Here is a 16,906-nt window from a genome sequence, read left to right as displayed (position 1 = left end):
TAAATGCTCAATTATTGAGGGAAAACATCCTCAGAGATATCCAGTTTCCTATATTGTTATGTCTGATTCCTAATCTTCATCCAAAAGGACTAAAAAAATAAAGAAATATCATGAAAACCAAACTCCTTGTACAGTACAGTATTCCATGACAGTTGTGCTCGTACTCTCAACAGCACTAACATGAAGACTACGAACACTATACTGTGCAGCCGTAAGTCATTAAGCCATGTACGTGGTCCCCTCCCCCTATGAAATCTGGGTATAGGTTAACCAATCTGTTCCTGAGGCTTAACGGTCCTTCCAAGCACCAATTTAAGGTGCTACATACCCTCATATGGATCCTATGACACTAACTGGGCACTTACATTAAACCATGAAGAATAAGTTATGACAGGACAATCCGCTTCAGAAATAATGTGATGGCTTCAATGAAGTACTTTTTGAAATGCTCGTGTTCTTGTGGACAAGCAGCATAAACAGTATTAACAAAATCAAAATTATCACACTGTTCTCTCCCTCTGCTGGGCCTAACTCTGATATCTTATGATGAACGGAGGATAACTTGCCACAATATGACCCTGAAATGAAGCTGACTACTGAACATCATATACAAAATATGTAATGAGAATCCAGACTGACCCTCCTGCGGGGATCTTCCTCCACATCACAGTTATTAACACAGCGACACTCTCCCTCGCCTTCATCAGTCACTACACATATTCTTCCAGCACCACAGTACATCTCCGCACATGGGTCTGCAAGTGAAGGATAAAACATATAAATGAACATAAGACAATGTAAAGGAATAAAAAGAAGAAAAACATCATCATTATCCTACATTAATTTGCAGCTGGTTTCTTACAGGTCTGAAAATGATGGAAACAAATGTGAAAATTATCAAACAGGACTGTACATGCAAACCCATGATTTGTCCATGATTAGTTTGCTGCAGAATCACACCTTTCTACTGGGGAGACAGAATCTACTGCATCTCACCATACTGGGTTAGGATGAGTTGTATTGGGGTGGGATTGACAAAAGAGGATGCATGCTTACATAATTAACCCACTGGATATTAGCCCCTTCAGGCCATGGACATTTTTCTACTTTTGTCTGTCCAGTGCTAAATTATTATATTCAGCTTTCAAAAGACATCCAGGTGGTAGTGTAGTAGTAGCAGTTGTAGCCCAGGTTCATCTGAAATGTAAACCCTGAGGACTGCAGCTGAAGTTGCCTTTCTCCAGCAGTCTACCATCCTCCAGTCAGGGGATGGGGAAGGGACTAAGGTGCATTTGTATGATCAGGCAGCTCCACCATTTGGTCATACAAATGCCACTACTTGAAGGCATCCCTCTCCAGTAACACTTTAGATAGCAGGGATTATAAACCATCTCAGTAACTATCTCCAGCCCTTCAATATAGTTTTCATCTTATTCTGCCTAATGATTGACAAATTTATTCAGCACCATAGTACATCTCTGGCCTTCAGGGGCTAAATATTTGTCTTTATGCTTACAAAGTAACAAATACGGGTTAAATATATCCTCCATTAACCACATTTGAGGCAGAAGTCTTTCCTAAATTGGATAAAATCAAATGTGAACTACAGGAATGAGTGAGGCTTGTCACCCTTGCCTTAAGATGTCAGGACTGAGTAGCCTTATTCCGGGTTCCTATGTTTCTGACGGGCCCAAAAGGGACTGGGTGATGAACAGATGGATGATAAATAGCTACACTAATGGGGAAAAGTACATAACTGGATTCAAGGGGTTAACAATGTAGAGATATACAATATACTGTACTGTACCGGCATAAATTTCAGTTTCATCAGGTATGTATTCTGGTGCATCCAACATCTCATTCTCCTCATCTGAGCTCTCCTCCTCCTCCTCCACAACCTCATTATCAGCAGCATTTTCATCATCATTCTCAGCAGCTGCAATTTCTGACTCCAGCTGAAATTATACACAAGGAAATATTATATCACCAGTTTATTGAGTCTATGAGAAAACATGATACTGGGAGCAATATAATATTTTTCAAACAGAGCACAGAGGTGTGAAAAATGTTCCAGACTTTGACAATAATTTCCGGTGTGTGATGATGACAGAAAAAGTATAATTTTTCTGCATCACCACTAGCTACTGTACACCTAGTACTGGCATGCAGGCTGATTGCATTTAAATTACAAGGGTTTCATTTTTGACCATCAAGCATTACAGACTCACTTACACTTTCACTCACTCATTTTAAATAGTACAGCCATCAGAGCTCTACTCTGTATCAAGGTTTTCACAGCACCAGCTACATTACTTTTTGGAATCCATCCTACTCTCCACTTCTTTCACACCTTTACCTCTTCTTTCTATCAATGCACCTTAAGATTAATACTCTTTCATCACTTCTGATCTTTCTCCATTCACCCTCTCCTCCACCCTTGTCCCCCCAAAGGAGGTGATGGACTGCAGGAAATGGGCAGCTTTAGCCTGCTGTCTACCAGGTTCAAGTCCAGATGAACAACAGACAACAACAACTATAAAAACTCCATTTAACAACACAGCAAACTGTAAGGCTTTTTTCTCTCTAAACAATGATGACTCCATGAATCTGATTTCCATTTAGGCATGTACAATACACAATATGGAAAAACTGGGAAAAGGGAAGGCACAGTGGGGAAGGCTGTAGTTCAGACATCTGTACATGCCATTCTCACTGTAAATCTGGAATACATTTTAAAATATCATCTATTTCTCTATGCAAATGACACTGTAAATAGGAGAAAACTTAAAAATCAGCTAACAATGAAAGCTTTAACAGCTAATTTTTCCACAATATGCTGTAGAATTAATAGAAAAACATAATACAGGTATAAAAACAGAAAACTCTGCATGAACTTACTGCTGTCAACACAAACTACTAAATTCATTATCTTATAAATGCTATGCAGGGCCTGGCTCCACAGACACACAATCAACACCAAACTCACATACTGTACTGATTTGCAGGAAGAGATTGATTAGGTGAGTGTACGTGAGTGACATGGAGGGGAAGAGGGGCGGGGGGAGGCCGAGGATGAGGTCATGAGTATGTTAAGGGGGTTGATACTGGAGAAAGGGAAGCCTGATGGCAGCAAACAGAGTGACAGGGAGGTGATTAGTTTGTGGCCAATGCTTATGGGTTGAAGGTGTCTGATGATACAGATGGACAGGAAGTACAGGACACATAATAGGCTTTCTGGATAAATGGATAGGAAGCACATGATATATACAATACAGTGCTCCTTCATGTATCCTGTACGGGAAGAGTCTAAACTCTCCCATCCTTGCCCTTCCTGGGAAAACAAGTATTACACATTACAACATGGAGTTGATCAGCAGGTGTAGGTAGCAAACTCACCTCAGCCTCCAACTCAATCAGCTGATCCAGCTTCCTTTGCATTTCAGCAACGTGTTTCTTATCAGAATCTGAGTAAGCCTTCTTAGTAAGCTTCTGTAGGTGTACAAGGCAGGCATTAGACAGTGATATTACACTCAGAAAATTTCATCCATTCAATGTGATGAATTTTCTATTCTATTATAGCACTGCTACCACCACAAAGACCTTTCAAAGTGAAATAGCTAATACAGGGTATTAAAGCAGGTATAACCTTTATTAACCTCTTCATTACTCAAGGTAAATCCTGAGTTTAATAAAATCATCTGGTGGTGGCACCAAAAAAAAAAAAAAAAAAAAAAAAAAAAAAAGATTAGAGGGGTTATATACTACAAAAATATGCCATGAACATTCAGAAATTAAACTGCCAACATACAGTACAGCACAGAATCTACTACAATGATGTTTTAACAAAATTATTATTATATAATCTCAGCCACCAATATTAACAAGCACTGCCACTTGCAAGAACAGAAAGTGCCTCAGTAATTATGTTATCAATATACAAATACAATCGCATTAGACAATGATTGTTAACTATATAAAGCTGGAACAAATTACAAAGGGAAACTAACAACAAAATCTTCCAAACTGCTTGCTAACAATAAGTTTTCTGAATTTTTACTTTGGCCAGTGAGGTATAATCAGTCTGTTATCAATTTCCTTCTTAAATATATGACTGCACTGCTGGAAAGGGATGCCTTCATATGGTGGCATCAATATGACTGGTTGGCTCTGAGGCCTCATTATATAAACATCCCTCAGCTCCCTCTCTGTCCCCCTGAAAGGGGGATGGGATCTGAAGGTTAAGGACAACTTCAAAGTGCTGTTCAATGGGACTATGTTAACCTATGCTTGAGTTGCAACTGCTACAACTATTATATGGCTGTATGATCTATTTTTGTTTTTAATACACAACTTAGCATCTTCTGTCCTTTGACCTCTATAATACATAATTATACCATCCACCTTTTAATTCTAATACACTGTCTTATTCTACTGTACATGTATTTCTTCATTAGTTTAGCCTCTTCAGCCAAAGGATGTGTTTTTCATTTTATTCCTGATACATACAAACAATTTTATTCAACTAAAGAAATATTTCTTGAATAGGAAGGGTGACATACAGCCTTCATAAAAACCCTTCAGTTCTATGAATCTCTACTTAAGCTGAATAAAATTGTATGGCAGTAGTGAGAATAATATTTAAAAGATATCCTCAGATTCATAGGGTTATTACACAATTCAGGTCCTGGAGAGGGATGCCTTCTCATAGTAGCACCGATAAAACTGGGAGGCTCCGCTGCCTGGCTAGACATTTACAAACATCCCTCAAACCTCTCCATATCACCCATAAAGAGGATGGTGGACTGCAAGAGGACAACTCCAACTTGCAGTCCACTGGGATCACTTTTAGATAACAACAGAAGCTACTACTAGCACTACTACTACAACTACTATTACTACTCTAATACCAAAATCTGACAAACACTGGGAGCATACTGTACCTTTGACGTGGCGGAGGTGAGTGCCAAAGCCGCCAGGAGCAGCAATGCAAGTGTCCACCCCTTCATCTCTGCTGGCACCAAGAAAAAGGAGAAGAAAGCTTGGAATTAATAACAGTACATGCTAAATACATTGATGGTCACTAAGGCAGCCAGTCAGTTTTGCTAAGGCACAATATTCCCCTAGAATACAACACCCAACCATCCAATTTACAACCAGGTCCCCAAATGTACTGCTGGATGAAGAGGGGCAAAGTGGGAAACAAACTGGTACTAGAGGAAGAATTTGAAATGGGTTAGGTTAGCAAATAAGCTCTTAAAACTCCTACCACTTGCAACAGAAGTCAAACCTATATGAAACTTGTTGAGGCACTGGTAAAAATTCTCTCTCTCTCTCTCTCTCTCTCTCTCTCTCTTTGTCGCCAGGTGCCTTATCCTGTAATGGGTGGCCTCCACGGCATCCTGTCCTCCAGCATCAAGCTGCCCTTTCTCCAACTCACACACTCTCTGTCCCATATGAACAAGGAAATGAAAACGTAGAATTGTAATTGATTAAAAAAGAAGAATGGGAACACACACACACACACACACACACACACACACACACACACACACACACACACACACACCGCTCGCTGGTGCAGTGGTAACGTTCTCGCTTGCCAACTGGTGGACGGGAGTTCGCGCCTTGCTCAGGTTGCGAAAAGTTTCACTGATGAAGTGGGTGGTTACTGTCCCCCTTGAGCAAGGGGATGGGTGTGTGTGTGTGTGAAGGTCACAGCCTTGCCCTTAGATCGGACTATATGAGCTCTCAGCTCCCTTCCGGGAGGGTAAAAAGCTGACGATCACGACCATCAAGTGATAATGACCGACCCGGTGAATTACACACACACACACACACACACAGAGGCATAAACGTACAGACGAAGCAAAGGGAAAAAAATGCCACCGAGAGGATTCAACCAGGGAACTCTGACCTTTGACCTCCTCTCCCCTGTCTGATGTGGCAACCAGGGGGGCGAGTCGTGAGCAAGGAAGGGAGGAAGGTAGGGGTGTGGCAGGGGAAGAAAGAAGGTGGGGGAGAGGAAGAAAATACACTCGTAGGTGAGGGGATATGTAAGAGGGCGGGGAGGGGGGAAGTGGTGGGGAATAGAAGAAAAGAAGGAAGAAAAGAGGAGAAAGAGGTGGGAATGAGGAGAGACAAAACAGGAGTGGGGGAGCGGAGGGTAACGGAGTGAGTGGTGGATGGAAAGAAAGGGGTGACTGAGACGAAGCAAAGGGGAGGAGGAGGAAGAAAAGAGTTGAAGGAGAGGATGACAGGTGTGGGGAAAGAAAGGGGTACGGCATGGGAAGAAAAGGGAGGAAAGGAGAAGTAAGGAGACGGGGAGGGGAAGAATGAGAGTAAGGGAGTGAGGGAGGGGAAGACAGAGGAGAAGAGGAAGAAAAGGGGTGGAGAAAGGGGGAGGAGGGGAAGATAGGGGGTAGAGGAGGGGAAGAAAGAGGAAGGAGAAAGAGGACTGTGGGATGGGAGAAGACGTAAGCAAGGAGCAGAGGAAGAGAGGGGTGGGCGGAGGGGAAGAAATGGGAGGGAGGAGAGGAAGACGAGGGTATGGGAGAGGATGAATAGGAAGAGAAGAAAGTAGCAAAGAGGAGGGTGTGGGGAGAAGGGAAAGGAGGAGAAGGGAAAGGAGAAGGAGGGAGGGAGAGGAGTAGCAGGGAAGGAGAAGGAGGGAGGGAGAGGAGTAGCAGGGAAGGAGAAGGAGGGAGGGAGAGGAGTAGCAGGGAAGGAGAAGGAGGGAGGGAGAGGAGTAGCAGGGAAAGGAGGAGGGAAGGAAAGGAGTAGCAGGGAAGGAGGGAGGGAAAGGAGCAGCAGGGAAAGGAGAAGGAGGGAGGGAGAGGAGTAGCAGGGAAAGGAGAAGGAGGGAAGGAGAGGAGTAGCAGGGAAGGAGAAGGAGGGAGTGAGAGGAGCAGCAGGGAAAGGAGAAGGAGGGAGGGAGAGGAGCAGCAGGGAAAGGAGAAGGAGGGAGGGAGAGGAGTAGCAGGGAAGGAGAAGGAGGGAGGGAGAGGAGTAGCAGGGAAGGAGAAGGAGGGAGGGAGAGGAGTAGCAGGGAAGGAGAAGGAGGGAGTGAGAGGAGCAGCAGGGAAAGGAGAAGGAGGGAGGGAGAGGAGTAGCAGGGAAAGGAGAAGGAGGGAGGGAGAGGAGTAGCAGGGAAGGAGAAGGAGGGAGGGAGAGGAGTAGCAGGGAAGGAGAAGGAGGGAGGGAGAGGAGCAGCAGGGAAGGAGAAGGAGGGAGGGAGAGGAGTAGCAGGGAAGGAGAAGGAGGGAGGGAGAGGAGTTGCAGGGAAAGGAGAAGGAGAGAGGGAGAGGAGAGGGGTAACAGCTGTGTGGGTCAGAGTATGGGCGGAGGCTGGGCTGGTTTAAGCTGATGTTCTCACCAGCTAACACCCACACCCATACCCACATTCCCCCCCCCCACTCTCTCTCTCTCCCTCCCTCCCTCCCTCTCTCTCTCTCTCTCTCTCTCTCTCTCTCTCTCTCTCTCTATTTTACGACAGCCAGTTCCTTTCCTTCCTTACAAGAACTTTTCCTTGTTGACCCTTTTCGTTTTCCAATATTTTCCTTGAGGTATATGTTTCTCTCTCTCTCTCTCTCTCTCTCTCTCTCTCTCTCTCTCGCTCGCTCGCTCGCTCGCTCGCTCGCTCTCAAACCTATCCTTTTTACTTTAACTTGGTCTGAAACTACTCTCACCCTGAATGTAATAACAATAGATTAACGCAAGAATGATGCTGGTCACGAAGAAGTGCTATGTAAAGGGAGTAGAGCCGTAATCTTTCTCTGCCACTGAGCTACGTTAAATAAAGCTGGAAAATGACGAAAACCCCCCGTCAAGTTAGAGAGAGAGAGAGAGAGAGAAAGAAGCTTGCTGGTGCTGGAGAGGGACGCCTTCACGCGGTGGCACAGACATAACCGGACAGCTGCTCTACCCAATTACACAAACTTCCCTCAGCTCCCTGCTGGAGGGTGGCAGCTTACCTACACTATAGTCGTTCTTTTTCATCTGACATATATCCCTAACCTTTATCAGCTTAGTTAACTGCCAGTTGTTGTTAGATTGGAGGGAGTACTTGACTTGTAACCAAGGAGACTCCTGCCTTGCAACTAAGGCTCACTAAATATCGCGCAACCACGGCTTAGTATTCAGGTGGTGAGAGTTGCTCAATTCCCTCAGAAAAAAATACAGTATTATTATTAAAGAATATTTATTGTCTTGATACTGTTTTAGTTTATTTTAACCCACAATTCTTCTCTCTCTCTCTCTCTCTCTCTCCAGTATATATATATATATATATATATATATATATATATATATATATATATATATATATATATATATATATATATATTAGCCTCTTCTCCATCTAGCTACCTATCCCTCCTCCACTAACCCTAGCTTTCTCGTCTCTTTATTCCCCGAAAAAGAAAGAAAAAACCATCCACGTGCCAGTGAATGTACTTGATGAGACACAATTTAGACAGGTCTCCCTCCCTCACATCAACAAGGCCACATAAACATTCCTAGGTTCATAGCCCTTTCCACTCCTAGCCTCTCTCTCTCTCTCTCTCTCTCTGGGGATGTAAGTATCTAACTCTCCCACCATTTATTCATCTATGGTATTTATCAATCGCTCTATCTATCTAACCACCCATCAAACCACATATCGATCGCCGCCAAATGCCTCTGTTTATCAAGGCACAACACCAACAAAACACCCAACATCACTCAATTCTGAAGTAATATCCAAAAATAAGATCTCCACGTCATATCTCATTCCCATCCCTCAAACAATACAGTCTTTCAAAATGGCTGGAACATATATTTAGAGAGAGAGAGAGAGAGAGAGAGAGAGAGAGAGAGAGAGAGAGAGAGAGAGAGAGAGAGAGAGAGAGAGAGAGAGAGAGAGTTATGTTGAAGGTATAATCACTACAGTGAAAAAAAAAAAATAAATAATGCGGGCAGGTCACGTCTCTCGCAGAACAGATAACAAATGAACATAACAGAATAAAAGAGTGGCAACCGAGAGATGGAATGAGAGGAAGAGGCAGTCCAAGAATAAGAGGAGATAAAATTCCGAGATATACTTGAACTGGATGGAGCTCGTGGCCTTTGGTGAAGAAAGTTGGGAGAGACATTAGTCCTGAGGTGGACTCACTCGGGCTGATGATGATGATGATGATGATGATGATGATAAAGATGATGATGATAAACATGATGATGATGATGATGACGATAATGAAGATGATAATGATGACGACGAAAATGATGATGATGATGATGATGATGATAATGATGAAGAAGAAGAATACCCTCAGTAGCAAAAAACAAAATAAACCACCATATCTTTACACTTTACCTTAAATAATTCTTAAACAACCCCTTCTTTCAGCAAAAATAATCCTAAAATTATCTAATATTTCGACCACTTTACCTTGGATTTTTGTAATGCTTATTTCCCGTACCTCAGGGGCAGAATGAGATAATAACACGGAATTACAATCTATACACAGCACTTCGTCGTGACTAGGACAATATATTCTAGCATTAATATCTTGCTTCAGCTCAGCGTTCAAGGAGAGATGGCAATTTTAGACCAAGAAAAAGACAGTGAGATAAAAATGAATCATGAAGGAATGTGAGATAAAATGAAATAAAAACGAGAAGGAATAAAAATAAAAAGGTGAATACTGTATGTGAATATTATTAAACAATGTCGGCAGAACTGGGAAAAAATATGGGGAGAAAAATGGGAGTTAGATGGCAATTTTACGCCTATTTAAACTGAACAGAGTATATGCAAGGGGGAGAGTACTGTATAGTCACTTCAGTTAACACAGCAGTAGTCCAACTTTCAAGTCTAGTCTGTCTCCTACATGTGTTCTTTCACTTCATCGTTTTGCCAATCCTTTTATCAAACGTCTGCTTTCTTGTAGTGATGTAACTTCTACACACACACACACACACACACACACACACACACACACACACACACACACACACACATCAGGCTCAGAACTCGGTCACACAAACAACAAATTACACACGCCATCCCTTAAACACGTTGGGCACTGCCAGCGTGGCACTGTGACGTCACCACACACACACACACACACAATTCTTGACCATCTCTCTCTCTCTCTCTCTCTCTCTCTCTCTCACACACACACACACACACACACACACACGACTAGGGAGATAAACTGTATTCTTGGCAATATAATAATGCTCTCTCTCTTTCTCCTCTCTCTCTCTCTCTCTCTCTCTCTCTCTCTCTCTCTCAAGGCCACACGAAACCTATCCCCTTCCCCACCACCCACCCCATCAAGATCACCCCCACACCAAACATCTCAACACAATCACCCCTTTTATTCACACTCTACCCCTCTCCTCTCCACACATCAAGGTTTCAACTGTGCTTCACTGATAGGGCGATGAACGGAGAGGAGATGGTGCGATAAGCGGGTGATTCCGTGGCTTGGTCGGTGATGTGCCAGCCTCATGTTCGCAGGTCGTTCTGTTGTGGGTTCGAGCACCACTGACTACTACCTACGCCATACCACTATAATAATGTAGCCGATTTGTTTACATCTCACGAAAATTCTCTATTCACAATTTAAATAGGGTATAGCTGCCTGAAATTTGACAAGCGTTAGAGGAAGAATGAGTCTCCATGGTTACTAGTCAAAATTTATCCTCCAATCTGAAAACACCTGGGCATAAACAGAGCTGAAAAAGGGGTTTAGGGATCTTAGTAACGTAAAAAGCAAAAAGAAGCAGAAAAAGATAAGCGATTACATCACTTTTTCTTCATGGTTTGTGTTGCATCGTCCTTCTCTCCTCCAAACCTATACCACACCACTGTCTACTTCACTGTCTTCTATCTCACCGTCTGCGCCTTGTGCCCATCCTACTATCCCCCTAACCCCTCTATGGCTAACCCTTTCACCGCGGGAAGGTATAAGGAAGGGAAGGAGCTCTGGGGAATGGTTGGGGATGGGGATGGAGTGTGGGGAAGCAGGAAAGGCAAAAATATTCTAGTCAAGTTAACTCTTGGAAAATGTGAGTCTCCTATTAAGCAAAATTAAATATGACAGTAAAAAAATTTAAGGTTAACATCTAATTCTCTCTCTCTCTCTCTCCGCAAAGTTAATCCAGTTGTTCAAGCTGCTCTTACTTGTGTGGACCCTACAGAGAGAGAGAGAGAGAGAGAGAGAGAGAGAGAGAGAGAGAGAGAGAGAGAGAGAGAGAGAGAGAGAGAGAGAGAGACGCTTCTTTCTGCCATCAAGAAAGTCAAGAATAATACATCATCATCATCATCACCACCACCACCAGCACCCAGACCTCTTTTCCATCATCGTCATCATCATCATCATCACCCGTCCTCTTTTCCCACCTACGAATATCAAGATTAACTACTTCACTACACAAGGTCTCCCGTAAGTCGAGTAAAATCGCTTGGTGACAGAATTGTTGCATGGAAACAGACAGGGATAAGAAAAACTCAATCTAGTCACAAGGAATAATTATACAAATCGCAATACATGAAAACAACAACGACAATAATAATAATAATAATAATAATAATAATAATAATATTAATACCAATAATAATAATAATAATAATAAATGTAAAGTTATATATGAAAAAAGTTATATTCGAGTTATTTGTTTTCTATGGACTGAACTGCCCTTCTAAATACTGAAAATGTCAGGAAGGAATTAGAGAAGGAGGTGGGAGGGAGAAGAAAAAAGTGAGGGAGGAGAGAAAATGGTGGAGGGGTGGAGAGAAAAAGAGACGAGATAGAGAGGAAAGGATGAGAGGGAGGTAGAGAAAACTGGGTTAGAGAGGAGAACCAAAAGAAAAAAAAAAAGATGAAAGAGGAGGAGGGGAAAGGGTGGGAGGGAAAGAGAAGATACGGTGAGGGGAATGGGAGAGGGGAGAGTGGGAGGGAGGAGGAGAGAGAGGGAAAAAAACGGGAGGAAGGGGAGGAAGCAGACGATAAAGTAAACGCACTATAGAGTAAAAAAAGAGCAGAGGGAAGGGAAAAAAAGGAAAGAGGAAAGAGAAAACGAAGGGGAGAGAAAGTGGAATAGAAAGAAAGGGTGAGGGAAGAGGAAAGGGAGGTCATTGGGGTGGAAAAAAGGAAAATGGGGAAAGGCAAAAGAAAAAAATTAAAGGGTGGAGGGAAAGAGAAAAAAATGGGTTAGGGAGGATGACAACGAATGGAGAAAAAGAAGCATATATATATATATATATATATATATATATATATATATATATATATATATATATATATATACTCCTCGAGAGAGAGAGAGAGAGAGAGAGAGAGAGAGAGAGAGAGAGAGAGAGAGAGAGAGAGATTAAGATAAAAAGAACACTGTGAGAAAATAGCGTAGGACTGACAGTAGGAGTGTCGTGGGCGTGTGGGGGTGGGAGTGGGGTGGGAGGTAGAGGGACAGGCCCCAGGGTATGAAGGAGTAGGGTGGGGCACTGCCAACGTGGCACTCTGACGTCACCACACACACACACACACACACACACACACACACACACACACACACACACACACACACACACACACATGCACTCATTATTCTCAGTAATATAAGATAATACAGTTACAAATCCACACCCACACTTTCCCTTCTCTCTCTCTCTCTCTCTCTGTCTCCCTCCCCCCTCTCTCTCTCTCTCTTCTGTACACAATTCCAACTCTCGACAAATAGACCAGCCTATCCCCTCCTTTAACAGTCTTCATACACGTCGCATGTCATCACTTTGTCGCTAATACTCACCTTCAATACTGCATCTATACGACATTACTGATCGGGCAGTCTCATTCCGAACTAGTGTGAGGGTATTAGTATGAGTATTTCAACATATATATATATATATATATATATATATATATATATATATATATATATATATATATATATATATATATATATATAATCGCTTCTGCACTCTGCGCCGCTCTGTCCATTTCATCACAAGTACATAAAAGAAACACAATTAAAACACACACACACACACACACACCTCATCACAACTACATATTCACACCATCTCAGCTTACAATAAACATCTGTCTATCTATCTATCTGTCTATCCATCTATCTGTCTGTCTATCTATTGCCAGATGTCTTACTTCTGTAAGAGGTGGCCACAAACAACTCGTCTCCACGTCGCCCTGTCCTTTGCGATTCGGTTGCGCTCTCTCTCTCTCTCTCTCTCTCTCTCTCTCTCTCTCATACTCGTATCTGTCCACTTCATCCCTCAATCTTTAAATGTGTCCTTCCAGCAGGTTACCACAACTACATATGTACACCAACTTACACCTACACATCACAACCACATGTGTACACCAACTTACACCTACACATCACAACTACATATGTACACCAACTTACACCTACACATCACAACCACATGTGTACACCAACTTACAGCTACACATCACAACTACATATGTACACCAACTTACACCTACACATCACAACCAGATATATACACCAACTTACACCTACACATCACAACCACATATGTACACCAACTTACACCTACACATCACAACCACATGTGTACACCAACTTACACCTACACATCACAACCACATATGTACACCAACTTACACCAACACATCACAACCACATATGTACACCAACTTACACCAACACATCACAACCACATACATACACCAACACATCACAACCACATACGTACACCAGCTTACACCAACACATCACAACCACATATGTACACCAACTTACACCTACACATCACAACCACATACTTACACCAACTTACACCTACACATCACAACCACATACTTACACCAACTTACACCTACACATCACAACCACATATGTACACCAACTTACACCAACACATCACAACCACATACGTACACCAACTTACACCTACACATCACAACCACTTATTCACACCATCACAATGTTATTCACACCAACTTACACCTACATATGACAACCACATATGTACACCAGTATCACAACGTTATTCACACCAACTTACACCCACACATGACAACCACCTATTCACACCATCACAAAGTTATTCACACCAACTTACACCCACACATGACAACCACCTATTCACACCAACATCAAAACATTATTCACACCACCTAGACATAAACATCGCTTCACTTTACCAAATAAAACTGACTATTGGTGTGGTTGTTTAGATGATCATGGAGAAGGCCAAGACAAAATAGGATAAAATGGGAAAAGAATGTGAGAAAAAGAAAGTGAGATAAAAATAAATCATGAAGGAATGTGAGATAGAGTGAAATAAAAACGAGAAAGAATTAAAGAAAAAAGAGAAAATGCCAGAAGAACCGTATGATAAAAGAGAAAGTCTGAAAGAAAGAGAGAAAATTGAAAAGGGGTGAGAAAAAAGAAAGAAGGCATAGGATTTAAAGAATGACTCGAAAAAAGTGAAGAACCATGAGACAGAGTGGAAGAAAATTAAAATGTAAACACACACACACACACACACACACACACACACACACACACACACACACACACACACACACACACAGATTTACTACTCTAACCAAGACCAGACACACAATGGCGCCATCTCTCTCTCTCTCTCTCTCTCTCTCTCTCTCTCTCTCTCCATTAAGGGGCAGCACACACGATAACGTAAACACTCAAACAAACACTCTCACGCAGTTCATCCTCAACTTTCACTCCGCAGTTCAGTGGGCGCCTTCACGTGGTGGCATCCACATAACAGAGCGGCTCCACTGCCCGGTTACACGAACGCCTCTCAAATCCCTCCCCATACCCCAAAAGTAATATGGTGGGATGCAGGGGAAGGACAACTTCAGTCTGCATGTCCACTGGGGCAACAACAGCAACGACAACAACAACTACTACTACTACTACTGCAGCTGCTGCTATACCCCCACCATAATCACCACCACTTCTACTACTACTACTACTACTACAATAACAACTACAACGACAACAACAACAACAACAACAACAACAACAGCTACTACTACTACTGCTGCTGCTGTTTCTACCACCACCACTACTACTACAACTACTACTACATACTACTACTACTAACCCCTTTACTCAATTATTTTTCTTCTATTCTACCTTTTTCCCGACGATTTTATTCATCTTCAGAATGGCCTCTCGTGCTGAAGGGGTTAATGAAAGCTGTATCTAACCCCTCCAGCTCAAAAAGCCTACGCTGAATAAAGCCCCTGACCCTAAGAAGAATTAGACAAAACTAGGTCATCGTGGTGATGGGGTTAAGATGACATACAAGAATAACAGTTTGTATTTTCAGCCACTGTCTTCACTGAATAAATAAGTCGTGTTATTATTACGATGATTACTACTCTCATTAAACATTCTAAAACACACACACACACACACACACACACACACACACACACACACACACACACACACACACACACACACACACACACACACAATGCATGAATCAATACATATACATACATTCAAAAATACATATACTCACTCACACAGACACACACACACACACGATATATATATATATATATATATATATATATATATATATATATATATATATATATATATATATATATATATATCGCGTGCAAACATAAATAGGCCTACACCTACCGCTCGCTGGTGCAGTGGTAACGTTCCCGCTTGCCAACTGGTGGACGGGAGTTCGCGCCTCGCTCAGGTTGCGAAAAATTTCACTGACGAAGTGGGTGGTTACTGTCCCCTTGGAGCAAGGGGACGGGTGTGTGCGTGTGTGAAGGTCACAGCCTTGCCCTTAGATCGGACTATATGAGCTCTCAGCTCCCTTCCGGGAGGGTAAAAGCTGATCATCACGACCATCAAGTGATCCTGACCGACCCGGTGAATCACACACATGCGCGCGGCAGACTGTATAGCCTAGGCCTACATGGATACTACAGATCATACATGCATACATTCATACAGACTCTCTCTCTCCACACACACACACATACACACACACACACACACACACACACACACACGGTAACTTGATCCTGGAAGAAAAATTCAGGCCTTGTGGTGGTGTGGGTACCAGCTGAACCATAAACAAAGAAGAAGAAGAAGAACAAGATGGAGAAGAAGAAGAATAGAATGAAGAAGAAGAAGAAGAGGATGAAGAAGAAGAAGAAAAGAAGAAGAAGGATGAGGAGGAGGAGGAGAAGGAGAAGTAGGAATAAGAGAAGGGAAATGAGGAGTAGGAGGAGGAAGCGGAGAAAGACAGGAAAATGATGATGATGATGTTGATGATTAAAGACAGGATGATGATGATGATGATGATGATGATGAGGAGGAGGAGGAGGAGGGGGCAACATATGCACTGGTGAGATCATAAACTATAAATGAGAAAGAAGATCGGGGTGCTCAAGAATATAAAATTATCATATGCAATCAAGATACCATAAACACACTGCAGCATAAAGAACAACAAAGACGAAATAATATAAAGAGTATGAAGAAAAGAAGGAGGAGGAGGAGGAGGAGGAGGAAATTCAAATAAACACGTAAGACATACTTAGCCATGATAAACAGGAAGAAGTGAGACAGAAGAAAGGAAAGGGAGATGAGAAAAGTAGGAGGAGCAAAGAAAGTGAGAGAAGAGGACAAGAAAAATAGGACTGAGAAGGAAAAGATGGGACTGAGAAAAAAGGAAACGAGGAAGAAAAGAAGGGATAGGTCAAGGAGTGAAGAAGGATGGAAGGAAAGGATGCAAAGAGAAAGGAAATAGAAGAAAAAGACAGGATAGGTGGAGATGAGAGGAGGGGATGGGAAGGGAAGACAAAAGAAGAAATATTGATGTAGAAGTCAAACTGATGCTGGAAAGAAGAACGTAAAATAAGAA

General features: G+C 42.3%; 1 protein-coding gene across 1 annotated transcript in view; it reads right to left on the bottom strand.

Annotated features, from left to right (window-relative positions):
* SPARC (secreted protein, acidic, cysteine-rich) overlaps window positions 1-16,906 on the bottom strand; it is a 40,346-nt gene that overhangs the window by 6,545 nt on the left and 16,895 nt on the right. The window contains exons 2-5 of the mRNA XM_080269828.1: window positions 4,941-5,008; window positions 3,397-3,489; window positions 1,808-1,955; window positions 640-755 (exon numbers count right to left, since the gene is read on the bottom strand). Of these exons, the coding sequence (XP_080125954.1) occupies window positions 640-755; window positions 1,808-1,955; window positions 3,397-3,489; window positions 4,941-5,006 (423 nt within the window). The 5' untranslated portion in view covers window positions 5,007-5,008. The remainder of the gene's footprint in view (window positions 1-639; window positions 756-1,807; window positions 1,956-3,396; window positions 3,490-4,940; window positions 5,009-16,906) is intronic.

Source organism: Coenobita brevimanus, chromosome 38 (genome assembly GCF_032717465.1).
Source record: "Coenobita brevimanus isolate Jiangsu-jjx chromosome 38, ASM3271746v2, whole genome shotgun sequence".
In the NCBI taxonomy this organism is placed as follows: domain Eukaryota; kingdom Metazoa; phylum Arthropoda; class Malacostraca; order Decapoda; family Coenobitidae; genus Coenobita; species Coenobita brevimanus.
Note: the sequence above shows the minus strand (reverse complement) of the source record. Positions and strands in the feature narration are given on the sequence as shown.